At 45.5% G+C, this 17,841-nt stretch overlaps 1 protein-coding gene across 4 annotated transcripts in view; it reads right to left on the bottom strand.

Moving 5' to 3' along the window:
* DSCAM (DS cell adhesion molecule) overlaps positions 1-17,841 on the bottom strand; it is a 730,792-nt gene that overhangs the window by 548,971 nt on the left and 163,980 nt on the right. For all 4 annotated transcript variants that reach the window (XM_077479889.1, XM_077479887.1, XM_077479888.1 and 1 more), the window contains exon 3: positions 15,491-15,628. In XM_077479889.1, coding sequence (XP_077336015.1) covers positions 15,491-15,628 — 138 coding nt within the window. The remainder of the gene's footprint in view (positions 1-15,490; positions 15,629-17,841) is intronic.

A 17,841-nucleotide genomic window follows, 5' to 3' on the forward strand; every position in this document is an offset into this window, starting at 1 on the left:
ACACTGCTATCGCCGACAATAGAGTGCGACATGTCAAATTGAATGACAAGTCACATGGATGAACAGGCAGAGACAATGGCAATAGACAGGGTATTGCTGGGGCTGGACTGACGGGTGGTCACGGACAGCTGCCGTCGCTCATCCTGTACACACTGAAGACACAGTTCTCCTCTGATCTTCGCATGTATTCACACATCCAGTGGTTACCTACGACACATACACATTCGTCCAGGGATGGAAATCTGTCTCTAACTGCAGGTTAGGGTTGCCACCTGTCCAGGATTCACCTAGACAGTACAGGTTTGTCAGGGCTGGGCTCTGAGCTGTTGGCTAATTGCCAACTCCTATACCTCCACAGTTACTCAGCTGTTGATGATATCCTGCTCGTCAGTCCTGCCTACTTAAGCCATCCAGCCCAAAGGATCTCTGCCTTCACCTTAGTCAGCATCAGAGATGCTCTCCTGCATTCCTGTTAAAAGACTTGCCTGGCTGACAACCCTTCTGGCTCCAGATCCTGCTTGCTGTTTTACTACACTCATCTTTGGCTCCCTGATGTTTGGCTTGTCTGACTATCCGGTTCCTGAACTCTGGCTGTGTTTTGACTACGTTTTGTTCTATTTACTTTTATCATTAAAAAAGTGTGCTTTAACCGTACTTTTGTCTCGGTCTTATTTCATGGTTTCTGACAAGGTTTTGAATAATGTGTCCGGGTTTCAGTCCACCTGAAATCCAGACACAATATTCAGACAGGAATGTGGCTCGGAGGATGTTGACAGGAGGGTGAGGGCGCACTATGCACGCCATATTACTATTCTCTTTGGAGCCCCCAAAGGTGTCCCAGGTCAGTTACAATCCTATAGTGTATGCTGAATTTTTTTTTTTTAAATGGCTGTGCGATGCCAACGTGTTGGGTTTGGCTTGAAGAAAAAGTACCAACCCTACTGTAGGTAACCGCTGGATATGCAGATAAATGCGAACAGCAGTGGCTGTCAATGCTTTATACACGCTGAGCATCCACAGTTGTCCGCAGCTACCTGTGAGCCCAGCCGCAGATGTACTCTGCCTCCTGCTGCTGTCTGTGTCTGTTGGTATATGTGGATTAGGCTGTGATGGATCGCTTTTCAGAGGGCATTCGAAAAGTGGCGATGGGGTGATAGGTCACCTCTTCATCACCTGTTTTAACCCATAAACCCACTGTGCCACAACTGTGAGCATTGCACACATTGCATGCATGGCTGTTGCGGGGTGACCCCATTTACTTGAATGGCAGTACAACCTGCTGAATGCATCAGATGGACAATTCTTGCAGCGCAGCATCGTATAATTGTACAACCCCATCTAGCTGCTTTTGCAGCTGGGGGGGTAAAAACACAGAACAACCTGTTTTTACGCCCCTCCCCTGCCCAACTGCAAGTGTACACTTAGCCCAAAGGTAAAACCCACTTTTAGGCCTAGTTTAGACTTGTGTTTGGGGAGGAGGGCAGTAAAAAAAAAAAAAAAAAGGCGATTGAGTTTCCTTTTAATGCCGCAGTGCTGTTGTGTTTAGCAGGCAGTACTACCCACGGAACGTGACTCATTTAAGTGGCTTTTAGGAGTTCTAAGAGGCAGTGAGGAGGGGACATAATGGGTCCTCACCACCTGCCACACGCCCTCTGAGGCCCTGTTCACATCTGGCGAATTTGGGATCTCGGGCAGAATCGCAGCATGTTTCCAAATCCCACAAATATACAGGGGAAGAAAGTGAGGTGGAATCTTCTGAACAAGGACACAGACAGCAAAACAAACGTTACAGGGGTGATAACCCTTCCCTATGCTATCCAAAAAACATAAAAATATGTTTTTTGGCTGGAGTTACACTTAAAAAAAATGTACCTGTTCCAACTTACAAACGAATTCAACTTGACAACAAACCTACATACCCCATCTTGTTTATAACCTGGGGACCGCCTGTAGTGGCAAAATGCAACACGTGTGTTTGGGTTCCATTCCTTTTTAAATTGCACCTATAAGCGCTGAATTTTTGCCAATATTGCAGCGCGGCAAACCCCATTGCATGAAGCTTGTCAACTAAAAGAAATGCCTGCTTCTTTTTGGGAAACGAGCTTTGCGCAACAGTTGGGGAAAAAAACACATTGCATTTAGGAGTCACTAAAAACGGATGACACCCGAACACGTTTGGTGTGTTTTGCCACTATTGAGGTAGGATTTGGAATCGCATCGATTCTGTAACAGATTCCAAATTGCCATATTCAAAACCAATTCACAGTGAGTTTGCATCTTAAAAGGGCTACCAATAGTGTAAACAAGCCCTTAAGGTAGGGGTGCCACCTCATCCCTTTAAACCCGGACACACATGAATTACACAGGTTCTGAGGCACATTAAGGCCGCGTACACACGGGCGGACTGTTCGCCCAACCTTGTCCGCTGAACAGTGTTTGGGCGGACAGTCCGCTCGTGTGTGGGCTTTCAGCGGACAGTTTCAGCGGACAGTTGGACGGACAAAGTCTTTCGGAAATTCCGAAAAACTGTCCGCTGAAACTGTGTTTGAGCGAACAGTCCGCCCGTGTGTGGGCCTGTCCGCTGTACTTTCGAAATGAGCGGACTGTTCCCGCTCGGAAAGTCCGCCCATTTCGAGCGTGTGTACAGGTAGGCGGGGCCCGCGAAGGAGACGTCGCGGGCTCCGCCGCCTGGAATGGGCTTAAAGGGGAACCCCAACGCCGAAAAAAATCGGCGTGGGGGTTCCCCCAAAGTCCACACCAGACCCTTGTCCGAGCACGCTACCCGGCCGGCCAGGAAAGGGGGGCGAGCGAGCGCGCCCCCCCTCCTGAGCCGTACCAGGCCGCGTGCCCTCAACATGGGGGGTGCCTTGGGGAAGGGGGGGCCGCGCGGCCCCCCCACCCCAAAGCACCTTGTCCCCATGTTGATGAGGACAAGGGCCTCTTCCCGACAACCCTGGCCGTTGGTTGTCGGGGTCTGCGGGCGGGGGGCTTATCGGAATCCGGGAGCCCCCTTTAAGAAGGGGGCCCCCGGATACTGGCCCCCCACCCTATGTGAATGAGTATGGGGTACAATGTACCCCTACCCATTCACCTGTGAAATAAAGTACAAAAAAAAACACAACACAGGGGAAAAAATATTTTATTGCACAGCTCCGGGGGTCTTCCGTCTTCGGGGGTCTTCTCGCCGGACTCCTCCGCTATGTGTGTGTAGCTCTTTTGCTAGCGGAGGAGTCCGGCTTTCTTCCTCCCCGCCGCCGGCCTCTTCTCCCGACTTCGGGGGTCTTGTCCCCCTCTTCGGTTCTTCTGCCGGGCCACCGCGCCTTCTTGTAGCTCTTTTACAGGCGGTGGCCCGGTCTTCTGTCGCCGCTGTCGCTGTCGCCGCCTTCCGTTCTTGTTCTTCTTCTTGTTCTTCTTCTTCTTCTCCAGGCGATGTTGACACGTCGCTCCCTCCGGCCGGAATGCCAGAGCCGCGCTGTGCGGTCACTTATATAGTGACAATGGGGCGGTGTCACATGGTATATGTCACATGGGTTGGTCACATGGTGACCCCGCCCCCTTACGATGTCATAGTCCCCATGTGACATCAACCCATGTGACCAACCCATGTGACATATACCATGTGACCCCGCCCCATTGTGGGCCCCCCCTTCCCCAAGGCACCCCCCCATGTTGAGGGCACGCGGCCTGGTACGGCTCAGGAGGGGGGGCGCGCTCGCTCGCCCCCCTTTCCTGGCCGGCCGGGTAGCGTGCTCGGACAAGGGTCCTTTGTGGACTTTGGGGGAACCCCCACGCCAATTTTTTTCGGCGTTGGGGTTCCCCTTTAAGCCCATTCCAGGCGGCGGAGCCCGCGACGTCTCCTTCGCGGGCCCCGCCTACCTGTACACGCGCTCGAAATGGGCGGATTTGCCTCCGCCTTACGTGGGCGAGTCCGTTCATTTCAAAAGTTGAGCGGACTGTTTGGCAAACAGTTCGTTGAAACAGTCCGCTCGTGTGTGGGCAAGTCCGCTCATGCAAATTTTGAGCGGACTGTTTGCCGAAACTGTTTGACGAACAAGGTTGGGCAAACAGTCCGCGCGTGTGTACGCGGCCTTATTGCAATTTGCAAATAAGGCACCAAGTGAGTTTAATTACCACCTTAATCACCCAGAGAACCTGTGTAATTAATATGTGTTCAGGTTTAAAGGGATGTGACGGCAACCCTACCTTAACCACTTGCTTACTGGGCACCTAAACCCCCCTCTTGCTCAGATAAAATTTTCAGCTTTTAGCGCTGTCACTCTTTGAACGACAATTGCTCGGTCATACAACACTGTACCCAAATGAAATTGTTATATATATTTTTTCTCACAAATAGAGCTTTCTTTTGGTGGTATTTAATCACCTCTGGGTTTTTTATTTTTTGTTTTACAAATTTAAAATGACCGATTTAAAAAAAAAAAAAAAAAATACAAAACCGTTTTATATTTTGTTAATAAATTTTGCAAACAGTTAATTTTTCTCCTTCATTGATGTATGTTGATGAGGCTGTACTGTTGGGCACTGATAAGGCGGCACTGATGGCCACTAATAGGTGGCACTGATGGCCACTAATAGGTGGCACTGGTGGGCACTGATGAGGTGGTACTTGTGGGCACTGATGGGCATGGATAGGTGGCACTGATAGGTGGCAGTGATGGGGACTGATAGGTGGCAGTGATGGGCACTGGTAGGCAGCACTGCTAGGTGGCACTGATTGGCACCACTGGTGGGCATTGATAGGTGGCCCTGATTGCTGGCACTTATGCAGATTCGTGGCATTGTGTGGTGGCACTGGAAGGCGATATTGGTTGGCACAGATGAGGAGACTTCGTTGCTTCCTCTTTGGGACCGATGTCTCTTGCACTGAAGCCAGTGATCGTTTTTTTTTCTCGTCACACTATCAGCGCAAGGAGGGGAAAAAAAGATTACAGATCTTCTGTTTACATCACGTGATCAGATGTCTTTGGCTGACAGCTGATCACTTGGTAAGGGGCCAGGATCTGTGATCACCCGAGTCTCATGGACTGCAGGGTGTGCACAGGGAGCGCGCAAAGGGGAGGACGTCTATTGACGTACTCCCGGCAAAGTAGATCTGCACTGTAGCCATCATTCGGCTACAGCGCGGATCTGAAGGAGTTAAGGCATAGCTGCAAGGACAATTTTTAATATCTAGCTGCTGAGAGATTTATCTTCATGGCAATCATCTGTTTTGCAGCAGATTGAAGCTCATTTGGTGCTAATTGGGTGATTATTACCAGTAATTGGTTCTATGCCATTAAAATCAGCCGTGGAGCTTAGCCCTAAAACTGACTTTCTCTTGTTTACCAAGACCTGACTTTCCATAAGAGTGCTACTGCAGGGTGAACAAAGCTAGCACGATACCTGATGTACCTCTCAGTGCTCGCTCATCTCTAATAAGGGGCAAGCAATTTATGATGAAAAGGCAAATTAGCAAGCCCATCTCCAAACTGTGTGTCCCCAACCCTGCATCTAGACACACCATGCATTGTGCTGTGTTGTATTACACATGTGTGTTTGGAAGTGCATGGGGTGCCATTTACAATGAACGGCACTGTAGGGCAGAAGCGGACATTACTGCAATGTAATTGGTGTGAATGGACTCTTAGCTGAGCATTTGTGTTGGGGGTAGAGTTGCCACCTTGTCCCTTTAAAACTGAACACATATTATTTACACAGGATCTGTGGCTGATTAACCACTTTAGGCCTGGAAGAATTTACCTCCTTAATGACCAGGCCTTTGTTTGCAATACAGCACTGTATCACTTTAACCACCTTCAAACCGGACCATTTTGCTGGTCAATGACCAGAGGTCTTTTTACAATTTGGCACTGCGCTGCTTTAACTGGTAATTGCGCGGTCATGCAATGTTGTACCCAAACAAAATTTGCGTCCTTTTCTTCCCACAAATAGAGCTTTCTTTTGATGGTATTTGATTGCCTCTGCGATTTTTATTTTTTGCGATATAAACGTAAAAAGACCGCAAATTTTGAAAAAAAATGATATTTTCTACTTTTTGTTATTAGAAAAATCCAATAAACTCAATTTTAGTCATACATTTAGGCCAAAATGTATTCAGCCACATGTCTTTGGTAAAAAAAAAGTCAATAATTGTATATTTATTGGTTTGCGCAAAAGTTGTCACATCTACAAACTAAGGTACGTTTTCTGGAATTTACGCAGCTTTTAGTTTACGACTGCCTATCTCATTTCTTGAGGTGCTAAAATGGCAGGGCAGTACAAAACCCCCCCAAATGACCCCATTTTGGAAAGTAGACACCCTAAGGAAATTGATAAGTGGCATGTTGAGCCCATTGAATATTTTATTTTTTTGCCTCAAGCGATTGAATAATGACAAAAAAATTTTTTTTTTTTTTTTTTTTTACACAAAGTTGTCCCTAAATGATATATTGCTCACACATGCCATGGGCATATGTGAAATGACACCCCAAAATAAATTCTGCTGCTTCTCCTGAGTACGGGGATACCACATATGTGGGACTTTTTGGGAGCCTAGCCGCGTACGGGGCCCCGAAAACCAAGCACCTCCTTCAGGCTTTCTAAGGGCGTAAATTTTTGATTTCACTTCTCACTACCTATTACAGTTTTGAAGGCCATAAAATGCCAAGATGGCACAAAACCCCCACAAATGACCCCATTTTAGAAAGTAGACACCCCAAGCTATTTGCTGAGAGGCATTTTGAGTCCATGGAATATTTTATATTTTGCCACAAGTTGCGGGAAAATTACAAACTTTAATTTTTTTTTTTTTTTTTTTTCACAAAGTTGTCACTAAATGATATATTGCTCACACATGCTATGGGCATATGTGAAATGACACCCCAAAATAAATTCTGCTGCTTCTCCCGAGTACGGGGATACCACATATGTGGGACTTTTTGGGAGCCTAGCCACGTACGGGGCCCCGAAAACCAAGAACCGCCTTCAGGTTTTCTAAGGGCGTTACAGTTTTGAAGGCCATAAAATGCCAAGATGGCACAAACCCCCCCCAAATTACCCCATTTTGGAAAGTAGACACCCCTAAATTTAGGGGTACACTAGTGAGACTAGGTAATAAATGGCGGGTGCCCTGAAACTATAAAAAAAATAACTAACCAACCAGCGTCACCTGTAACAGTTATATGGTGATCACTGGTGAAAGGGTTAACTAGGGGGCAATCAGGGGGCTTTATGCGGTAGTATATGGGGGTCCCTGGCGCTATAAAAAGCTGCGGCGAACCTAAATACCTACCTGCCTAACTAGCGTCACCTGTGACACTAATACAGTGATCAGAAAAACGATCGCTTATTAGGCTGGGTTCACACTGGAGCGATGCGGGAACGCCACGAATCCGCGGCGGGTTCCCGCATCACATGCCTCCCGGCGGCAGTTCACACTGCCCTATGCGAACTGCTGGGAGTGTCAGTGAAATGTTAATGACACCCCCAGATCAGTTCGCATATCGCAGTGCGATCTGCAAACTCGGATCGCATGGTGTGAACACCCATGCGATCCAATTCTGCTGCGGACCAAAAAAAGGGTCCCGTGCGAGTTTGCGGCGGGTGCGGCGGGTGCGACACGAATTCAGCCATACTATCTGTATGGCTGAACTCGAATCGCACAGAGATCGGATGTGATTTGCACTGCAGTGCGGTGCGAATCACATCAGTTCTCATAAACCGCTGCAATGTGAACCCAGCCTTAGTGACACTGGCGACGGGGGGTGATCACGGGGTTAAACCTTTATTGGGGGGGTTAGGGGGGTACCTTAGAACTAAAGGGGGCTAACCCTAACTGCCCTAACAGTTATTACAGTCACAAATGACACCAATGCAAAAAAAAAAAAAAAAAAAGCAATTGGTGTCACTGTGACTGGGGGGGCAGGGGTAATTGGGGGGTGATCGGGGGGTAAAGGGGGGGTGTGAGTGTGCCTGGCATCTTCTACTGTGTAGTGTATTGCTTGTGCAACTCACCGATGCTCTCTCCTCGGTGCGGAACGAAAAATACCGACACGGAGGAGAGAATACATCACTTCCTCTCCTGTGTTTACATTACAGGAGAGGAAGTGATGTCACGGGACATTTTCATTCGTCGGGAGCGATCGCGAGGGGGTGGCCATGAATGAATGGCCGTCCCCTCGTCCGGGATCGCTCCCGAACGAATACCGACCGCCGCAGGCACCGGGCGGGGGCCCGATCGGGCCCCTGACCGTCGGGCAGGCAAGGACGTACATGTAAGCCCTTATGCCTGCCCGTGCCATTCTGTCGACGTACATCGTCGTGCGGCGGTCGGCAAGTGGTTAACTGACCATCAAATCTATCATAACCAAATGGAAAGAACATGACAACAGTAAACCTGCCAAGAGACAGCGGCACACCAAAACTCACGGACCGGGCAAGGAGGGCATTAATCAGATTGGCAGCACAGAGACCTAAGGTAACCCTGGAGGAGCTGCAGAGTTCCACAGCAGAGACTGGAGTATCTGTACATAGGACGACAAGAACTCTCCATAGAGTTGGGGCTTTATGGCAGAGTGGCCAGAAGAAAGCCATTACTTTCAGCAAAAAACAAAATGGCACGTTTTGAGTTTTTGCGGAAAGGCATGTGGGAGACTCCCAAAATGTATGGAGGAAGGTGCTCTGGTCTGATAAGACTAAAATTTTACTTTTTGGTCAAAGAAAACGCTATGTCTGACGCAAGCCCAACACATCACATCACCCAAAGAACACCATCACCACTGTGAAACATGGTGGTGGCAGCATCCTGCTGTGGGGATGTTTTTCAGCAGTCGGGACTGGGAAACTGGTAAGAGTTGAGGGAAAGATGGATGATGCTAAATACTGGGATATTCTTGAGCAAAACCTGTACCACTCTGTGTGTGATTTGAGGTAGGACGGAGGTTCACCTTCCAGCAGGACAATCACCCCAAACACACTTCTAAAGCACCACTTGAGTGATTTAAGGGGAAACATGAAAATGTGTTGGAATGACCTAGTCAAAGCCCAGACCTCAATCCAATAGAAAATATGTGGTCAGACTTAAAGATTGCTGTTGCAAATAATCCAACTTGAAGGAGCTGGAGCAGTTTTGCAAAAAAGGAATGGGCAAAAATCCCAGTGGTAAGATGTGGCAAGCTCATAGAGACTTATCCAGAGCGACTTGGAGCTGTGATAGTCGCAAACGGTGGCTCTACAAAGTATTGACTTTAGGGAGGTGAATAGTGATGTTTTGACCTATTTGTTGTTTGCTTCACAAAAACAAAAAAAACAAAAAAAAAAAACATCTTCAAAGTTGTGGGCATGATCTGTAAATTAAATGATGCAAATCCTCAAACAATCCATGTTAATTTCAGGTTGTGAGGCAACAAAACATCAAAAAACCCCAATGTTGGTGAATACTTTTGCAAGGCACTGTATATAATATACACACACACACACACACACACACACACACACACACACACAAATGCACACTGTGCACACTGTGTGTAATACATATAATTATATGCAAAAGAGAATGTATGTAAATAAACTGAAAATAAAATAAACTGAAATAACCCTTTAAGAGTGGTATTCAGAGGTTTTTTTTTTACCCTGTCTAGCATTAACCAGCCCCCGACTGATTTACCTAAATAATTGATGTTACTGTAATGTACAGTGAAATCCAGTGAACATGGTTAAGCTCTTTAGATTTTAGTCTTTTTTTATGTCATATAGATTGACATAAACAGGACAATTGAATCGCGTGTGACAGTTGTTGCTTTTTTTTTTACTTTAGATCTCCTTGATGTCCAGCACAGCAATATTTTTAAAGAATTATTTACTGGGAATAATGTTCATGTATACAGGCGATACAGTTACAGCAGCCCCTGCATCGCCGGGCCCTTTTATAAAAACTATGGTCAATGTCATATCAAGCTTTCATTCTTTATCATCAGTATTGTAATAGAAATACAAACAATAGTTATTTTTGAAAATCCAATATAAGCTTACTTGAAAAATCTCCTTTCATGTTGTGAGTGCTGGATGTCTCTTTACTAGGGTATAAAAGAGGATTTTGTCCCTATGACTGTTTAAAGTGGTTGTAAACCCTTACAAACCACTTTGACCTACAGGTAAGCCTAGATTAAGGCTTACCTGTAGGTCCAAGAAATATCTCCTAAACCTACACGGTTTAGGAGATATTTACTAAAAGACAGTGACAGCTGTCTAAAGCGCATGCGCCGTAGACAGCGGCACGCAGGCGCACTATCGCCTTTAGCAGCATGCTGCTGTTGCTAACGGCGCTATGCCATTAGTGGCGGCTCCCGTGCGCATGCGCAGGAGTGACGTCATCGCTGCTCTGTCGCTGTGAGTGGCCGGAGCAGCGATTCCCAGAAGAAGATGGAGGCTCTGGACTACAGGGGACAGCGGTGACATCGCTGGCTCCTGTGTCAGGTAAGTAACACATAATGGGCTACTATGCAATGCAGAGTACCCATTATGCTTTACCTTTGCAGGGAGACAAAAAGGAAGTAAACCCTGATTTAACAAACACTCCCTCTTTAACACACAAGACACCAAAACTGGAGTTTATTGGCCAAAGCAGCTTTGTATTAAACCAAATTGTATAAATCACATATATAAAACATACAAACAACAATCAGCACAGTCTGAAAATTTGGAGCCCCAAGGTCCTTGTAGGTACCACTACTTCAAGTACCTGCTTAACCAAACTTAGGCCTCCAACCACAAAACACTGACTCAGAGACAACACCACTACTAGCAGATACAACCCAAACAAACTACACGGAGCTGTACCAAACACGGGTCCCTACCAATATACATTTATCAAATAAAGCACATACAAGGACCTTGTACCGTGCCAGCTGCCATGACAGACCACCAAGGGAAGTAGCCCAAAAAATGCCCAATAACTTAATCACAAAAAGGGGGAGGGAAGGTGAGAAGTTGTCCCAACATAGTCTCTTTCCTGAGTGAAGACCTCACCAGGATCCTAATACTTGTCGACCCCTGAAGCCCCCTCGTTCCCTCTACTCCACCGATCCGGTAAGTGTCCCCTTACTATTTACTTTAAAACCTACCTAAAAAACTCCTACCGATCCAAACCCCCTTTTAACCCCTTCATGTAGGCCCTCCATCTAGGTTTCTTTTTCACTTACTTTCCTCAACTTTCTGAATTCCCTGCAGGTTTTGCAGCTTGTCCACTTCCAAGGACTATATATCCCATGGTACTTTGCTGCCTGCAAGCTGATATTCCTGTACTGACTCTCCTCCTCTCAGCTCCTCTGTAGTTCAGAAGGCAGGCTCTGTCAAATGTGTGACACAGCAGTGCCTACTCACAGGTAGTAGCGGCTGGTGCACAATATTTGGGGGGGGGGGGCGGCAACAGGAAGTGGGTCCTGAGTCTCCATGGCAATTGCTCTGCACCCCAGGCCCACCCTTTTTTTGAAGCCAATTAGAGCCTAAGGCTCTATTCATGTTCTTAAAAAAAAAAAACATTGAAATCCATGCATCTGGCGCCCTGCATATAGATTAGGGGCCAGCACCCCGTATGGACGGGCCGCCACTGCTCACAGGGCATAGTGACTACGTGTCACATAATTCCAGAAGTAAATGTGTAGGGGGGCTTCACAAAAGGAAGTTTACAAACCTCAAGGTCATTCAGATTAATAGGAGGAGGTTAATTTGTAAGTGAATATATGATTTAACTTTTTTTTTTAAAGGGGTTTTATTTGCTATACACATATCAAGTACATTCTTTGCCACAAGTTAACAGATACATTCCATGTGTTACAGAGCTTATAGAGACGCATTACCCAGTCAAATCATTGGAACGTGTTAGCAAAAGTTTAAGTTTTGCAGACGTACGGCATTTCACAGCCAGACTGAGTCTAGCTGTTTAAATACACATGAGAGTTCTGTAGCATTCTTAGTTGTATGGCAGCCAACCACATACACTATATTGTGAAAAGTATTGGGACGCCTGCCTTCACACGCACATTAACTTTAATGGCATCCCAGTCTTCATCCGTAGGGTTCAATATTATAGTTGGCCCACCCTCTGCAGCAATAACAGCTTCAACTCTTCTGGGAAAGCTGTCCACAAGCTTTAGGAGGGTGTCTATGGGAATGTTTGACCATTCTTCCAGAAGCGCATTTGTGAGGTCAGGCACTGATGTTGGCAGGGAAGGCCTGGCTCGCAGTCTCCACTCTAATTCATCCCAAAGGTGTTAAATCAGGTTGAAGTCAGGACTCTGTGATGGCCAGCCTAGTTCCTTCACCCCAAACTCACTCATCCATGTCTTTATGGACCTTGCTTTGTGCACTAATCCAAATCATTTGGTGGAGATGGGGATTATGGTGTGGAGATTTTTTTCAGGGGTTGGACTTGGCCCCTTAGTTCCAGTGAAGGGAACTCATCAGAGTCATCCAGGTGGTTAAAGATTCTATGTGATGTGATTACCCATGAGTCAGCTGTACCTCGTTAGCTATATCATTGTGTGAGATTTTGGGTAAATATTTGGGTCATTGTTAATGTGGTGAGTGACCTCCTTCTAAAGTGTATAACAAACCCATATTCTTGTTCAAATAAACAGTTCCAGCTTTGCAGCCAAAACGAGTCCTGCCTAGTTCTTGGTTGTAATATCGGGCTATAATATCTAATATCTATAGTATTCAGACTGGAGGAAATGGTATACATGACAAAAGAACTCGAGCGGAGTGTGGGACGTTCTGTTGTGCTTTTCTACTCCCAATGTCCACAATCCAACCCCCTTAAGTCTGAAGGACAGTAAACTGGCCCTTTGTTTAGAAATTTTGGAGACCCTGGGACAAGACAATGAAAGCAAAAGCAAGCATGGGGAAGAATTTTACTCTGTTACTCTGCTCTCTTCTCATATCAGCATACTTGTCAGGATGTGAGCTGTTCTGCTTTTTGCATGGCTCCTACCCCTCACATAGCTCTGCTATACTGGGACTGCAAGAGGCTGATACCAGGTCACATTCAGGTAATTAGACTATTTGCATTGAAAAAATACATTTACATTCACGATTACATAGCTGCACTCATTTGTATCTTTTATATCTGCATAGAGTTCTACTTTACACTGTGATGTGCAAGTACCTGTAGGATGGGCAACAACTCACCTTAATCAGCCCTAGACCCTGGTGTTGATTTACTAAAGGCAAATAGATTGTGCACTTTGGAAGTGCAGCTGTGGTCTGCAAGTGCAGTTGCTCCAGAGCTTAGTAAATGAGGTGAAGCTTCACTTTCCAAAAAATACCCAATCACATGCAAGGAAAATACATAAAAAACACATTTTTGCTTGCACCCGATTGGATGATGGAAGTCAGCAGAGCCTCCCCTCATTTACGAAGCTCTGGAACAAATGCCCTTCAAGTGTCCAACTGGACTTGCAATGTCTATCTGCCTTTAATAAATCAACACCCCCGTGTAGACCAACTGCTGTACAACTACCAGCCCCAGCATGCCTGATCAGCCATGTTCTGTGATATTCATTGCAGTTAGCTGCCCTGTGTGCCTGATATGTGAACTACAAGCTTCAGCCCCCTCCCTGCTTGCTACAGGTATCCTAGAGCAAATCACATTGCCTAGCACTATCCAATACAATCCAGCTTTCATCCAGACACCGGGCCTATTGTAAGAGAACAAGACATTTCAAGTCACCCTGTTGCTAGGCAACCAGACATTATCACAAGCCACAAGCCCAGAGGTTCCATCACCACGCCAAACCACAATTTAGTTTTCGAAAAACCACAAAAGATCACCTCACACGTCTAATGCTTCTTTGTTTTGCTGCTTATGAGACGTGATACGTGCAAAACAGGTTTTTATAATACAACGACACAAAAAGCAAGGGTGATGTGATGTTCCCCAATCAAAATAAATATATAGATACATGAATAAATCAGTTTGAAGGGTCAAGTCCACTCAGAAATGAACCCACCTGATAGACTATTAACTCCTATGGATTCTGTTGGTGAGTTCCCGTGTCTGCACCCCCGCTGTGCTCATAATGAGGGTCTCCCACTCTTCCTGTTGGCGTTTTATTTATTTTATATTATATGGAATGTAGGAGAAAAAAGTCAGAACACAAACAGATGGGCAGGATATCCAAATCTCCCAGCTGGATGGGAACAGCGTTCGGTATTAGGTCAGGGGGATCTCACTATTTGGGTATTCAAGACACTAAGGGCTCATGCACACGAGTGAACAATACACTGCACTCAAATCAGTTATGTATACTTAATATAGTAATAAAGTATTGTATGCGATGGACCCATTCACACAACTCTGTTTAGGTTTGTAGTGTTTAGATGTGTAAACCAAAAGAAGCAAAATTGCGACCGTGGACCAATTTTGACCTTATTTGCTAAACGCACTAAAATATTTCTGCAAGTGTTTACATGCATGCAGCTAAATGGACATGGATATATGCGCCACCACCACTGCCTAGGTAAACAATGTGTAGGCAGTGATGGTCCTACAGATGCAAAATGAACTCCGCTTTCAAGCCCATCTCTGGGCAAAAAAAATATGTTTTCCCATGTAGTGGGGCTGTGCCTGCATTGCAGGGATCAACTGCTTATTTTGTCTAGGTGTGAGGAGAAAGCTTATATTCACCCGATCCTTCGCTCCACTGGAAAATGACACTCCCTCACAAGCCAGAGTTGGACCGTTCCTGGCCTATGGAGCCTGTTTTGGGCTTGATGGCATCAGGAACAGTCCACAACTCAAGACTGCTGGAGTGCGGGGGTGCCGGATCAGTCTTGTGCTGGGGGGATTAGGTAAGTAAATCTCCTTTCTCCTCTCCCCGAGACAAAAATGACCAGTTAACCTTAAGAAGGGCTTTCAGTAATTCTGAATATTCTTTTTAATTCATGAAGGTTTTACTGAGTGCTCCTCAATTTCCACCCAGAGAACCAAGAAGAGGAAGCCATTGTTTGACTTGACCCAAAAATCACAAGACCACTGGTTAGGAATTCATTAGAAACAATATGATCAGAGAAGCACTACTAAGACAATACAATACAATACAATGGTGATGTCACCAAATCCAATGACTGAATCTGATATGTCTAGTGAAGACAAAGCATTGGCTTCCATTACGTACAGGTGACACTTGTATCCAATCTCAATCATCAGGTAACAGTGCTATGTCCCTTTTTTCTTTCTTCTCCTAAAATGCAATTAAACAGCTTAGCTCAGCACAAATATGGCAGCACACAGATACAATCAGGAAGTTTAGTAACCCTAAGAGACAAAACTTAATTAGAAGGCGGCTGAAGACTTTAATCAAAGATTCCAATTCCTTTGCAGTGGCAGCTAGATGCCAAAAGGAATAACCCAACATTTCACAGTCCTCAGGGGTCTTGGAGAAGGCAATACCCATGTCAAGTATGACACTGAGACCTAAATATGACCACTTACCTGAGACAAGTGAGACTGTGTCCTTCTCCCAGGAGACATACGCCTCCACTGGGGAGGAGATAATGCACTTGAAGACTGCTGCATTGCCTCTCATGGCTTTCTGATCTTCCACTCGGACCGTATAGGCTTCCCGTAACACTATAATAAAATACACAAGTGATACTCAGCAATGTTGGCTACAGAATATTTAAAAAGAGAGAACATGAATAAACCAAAAGAAATGCTATTTTTAATTTATATAGCAGCCTGTGTCCCCCTTTGAAAAATGTCTCACTTCCTGGCTACTGGATTGGAAGGCAGAACGAGAAGGGGGAGGAAGGGATTTTGGTAAAACAGAAAGTTCAGTCTTCTTCAAGTCCAAATCCATTAACCACTCTAATGAATAAAATGGAGGTGGTAATGGATTTAACGTTGCACCCACTAGGACAGCCTTTCTCAAAAATGTTAGCATGGAGGAACCATCAGAATACCATACAGAGATACATATCTTCGGGAAAACATGGCAATAATTACTATACCTACACCTCACAGCACATCAGTGTATTGGCTAGTGGAAAGAATGCTCTTTACATTGGTGGTCAGTGGGAAGAATGCTCCCCTTACATTGGTGGTCAGTGGAAAGAATGCTCCCCTTACATTGGCAGTCAGTGGGAAGAATGCTCCCCTTACATTGGTGTTCAGTGAGAAGAACACTCCCTTTACATTGGCAGTCAGTGGGAAGAATGCTCCCCTTACATTGGCAGTCAGTGGGAAGAATGCTCCCCTTACATTGGCAGTCAGTGGGAAGAATGCTCCCCTTACATTGGCAGTCAGTGGGAAGAATGCTCCCCTTACATTGGCAGTCAGTGGAAAGAATGCTCCCCTTACATTGGCAGTCAGTGGAAAGAATGCTCCCCTTACATTGGCAGTCAGTGGGAAGAATGCTCCCCTTACATTGGCAGTCAGTGGGAAGAATGCTCCCCTTACATTGGCAGTCAGTGGGAAGAATGCTCCCCTTACATTGGCAGTCAATGGAAAGAATGCTCCCCTTACATTGGCAGTCAATGGAAAGAATGCTCCCCTTACATTGGCAGTCAGTGGGAAGAATGTTCCCCTTACATTTGTAGCCAATAGGAAGAATACCCCCCTTACATTGGTGGTCAGTGAGAAGAATGCTCCCCTTACATTGGCAGTCAGCGGGAAGGAGGAAGAATACTCCCCTTACATTGGTAGTCAGTGGGAAGAATGCTCCCCTTACATTGGTAGTCAGTGGGAAGAATGCTCCCCTTACATTGGTAGCCAATAGGAAGAATACTCCCCTTACATTGGTAGTCAGTGGGAAGAATACTCCCCTTACATTGGTAGTCAGTGGGAAGAATACTCCCCTTACATTGGTAGCCAATAAAAAAATACTCCCCTTACACTGGTAGTCAGTGGGAAGAATACGAAGAAAACTCCCCTTACATATGTGTACAGTGGGAAGAATTTCCCAGATAGCTAAAAAGATCATTAGTGTCAGTGATTATATTATTAGAAGGCAGAAATTGCTTATTCCTCAAGGAAATCTAAACAACCTCTGGAGGAACCCTAATTGAGGAAGGCTGCACTAGGATCTTTATCATACAGCACTTTGGGTCGGAGTTTCCTGTAAAAACAACTGCTTATTCTTTTTGTGAAAGGTGACTGGTCTTGGCTCCACACTCAGTGTTGTTTCCTGCAGGCGGCCTAAAATGTGCAGACGTGCTAGAACTCCATGTCAACAGGAGCCAACAGGAAGTGAGAGAAAATATTATTCAAATGAATGAATGAATGAATGAAATACTTATATAGCGCACAATGCGAACTGAATCGCCTCTAGGCGATTGGGGTGTCCCTTTACGCTTACTCCACTAGCAACTGAAAAAAAAAATCATATCTCCCATCATTGCCACCAGGACATATGAGGATGGTAATTCTCCCCAGTAAGAGCAAAAGAAAAAGTTTGGTTTGTGGATAAATTTAAGTAGACTACCAAAATGTGTAAGGGATAGATGAAGCAGATGCTGAATTGGCTTCTTCAGTTGTAGAAGTGTTGATGAATGTTGCAAGTCTCCTATTTAAGGCCTGTCTACTTCTGTATCTATGAATGGTTTTTAATCATGGGCCTGAGTACCTTGTTTGTTCACCAGGTCCCGAGTACCTTATTTTTTTTTGCTTTCGAGTAGAATATGATTTTGGAATGACAACACAAATATGCTTAGATTATACTGCGAGAGTAGTTTAGCAGAATGTTAAATTGTCCAGGTTCAACCATTCGTCATCTCAGAATATCAGTGATACCATACTTTTTTTTCAAAGCAAACATTCTTACGGCTGCCATATATAGTGGAAAC

This window comes from Lithobates pipiens, unplaced genomic scaffold, assembly GCF_037356315.1.
Source record: "Lithobates pipiens isolate NorthernLeopardFrog02 unplaced genomic scaffold, aLitPip1_a1.2 Scaffold_16, whole genome shotgun sequence".
NCBI classification, from domain to species: domain Eukaryota; kingdom Metazoa; phylum Chordata; class Amphibia; order Anura; family Ranidae; genus Lithobates; species Lithobates pipiens.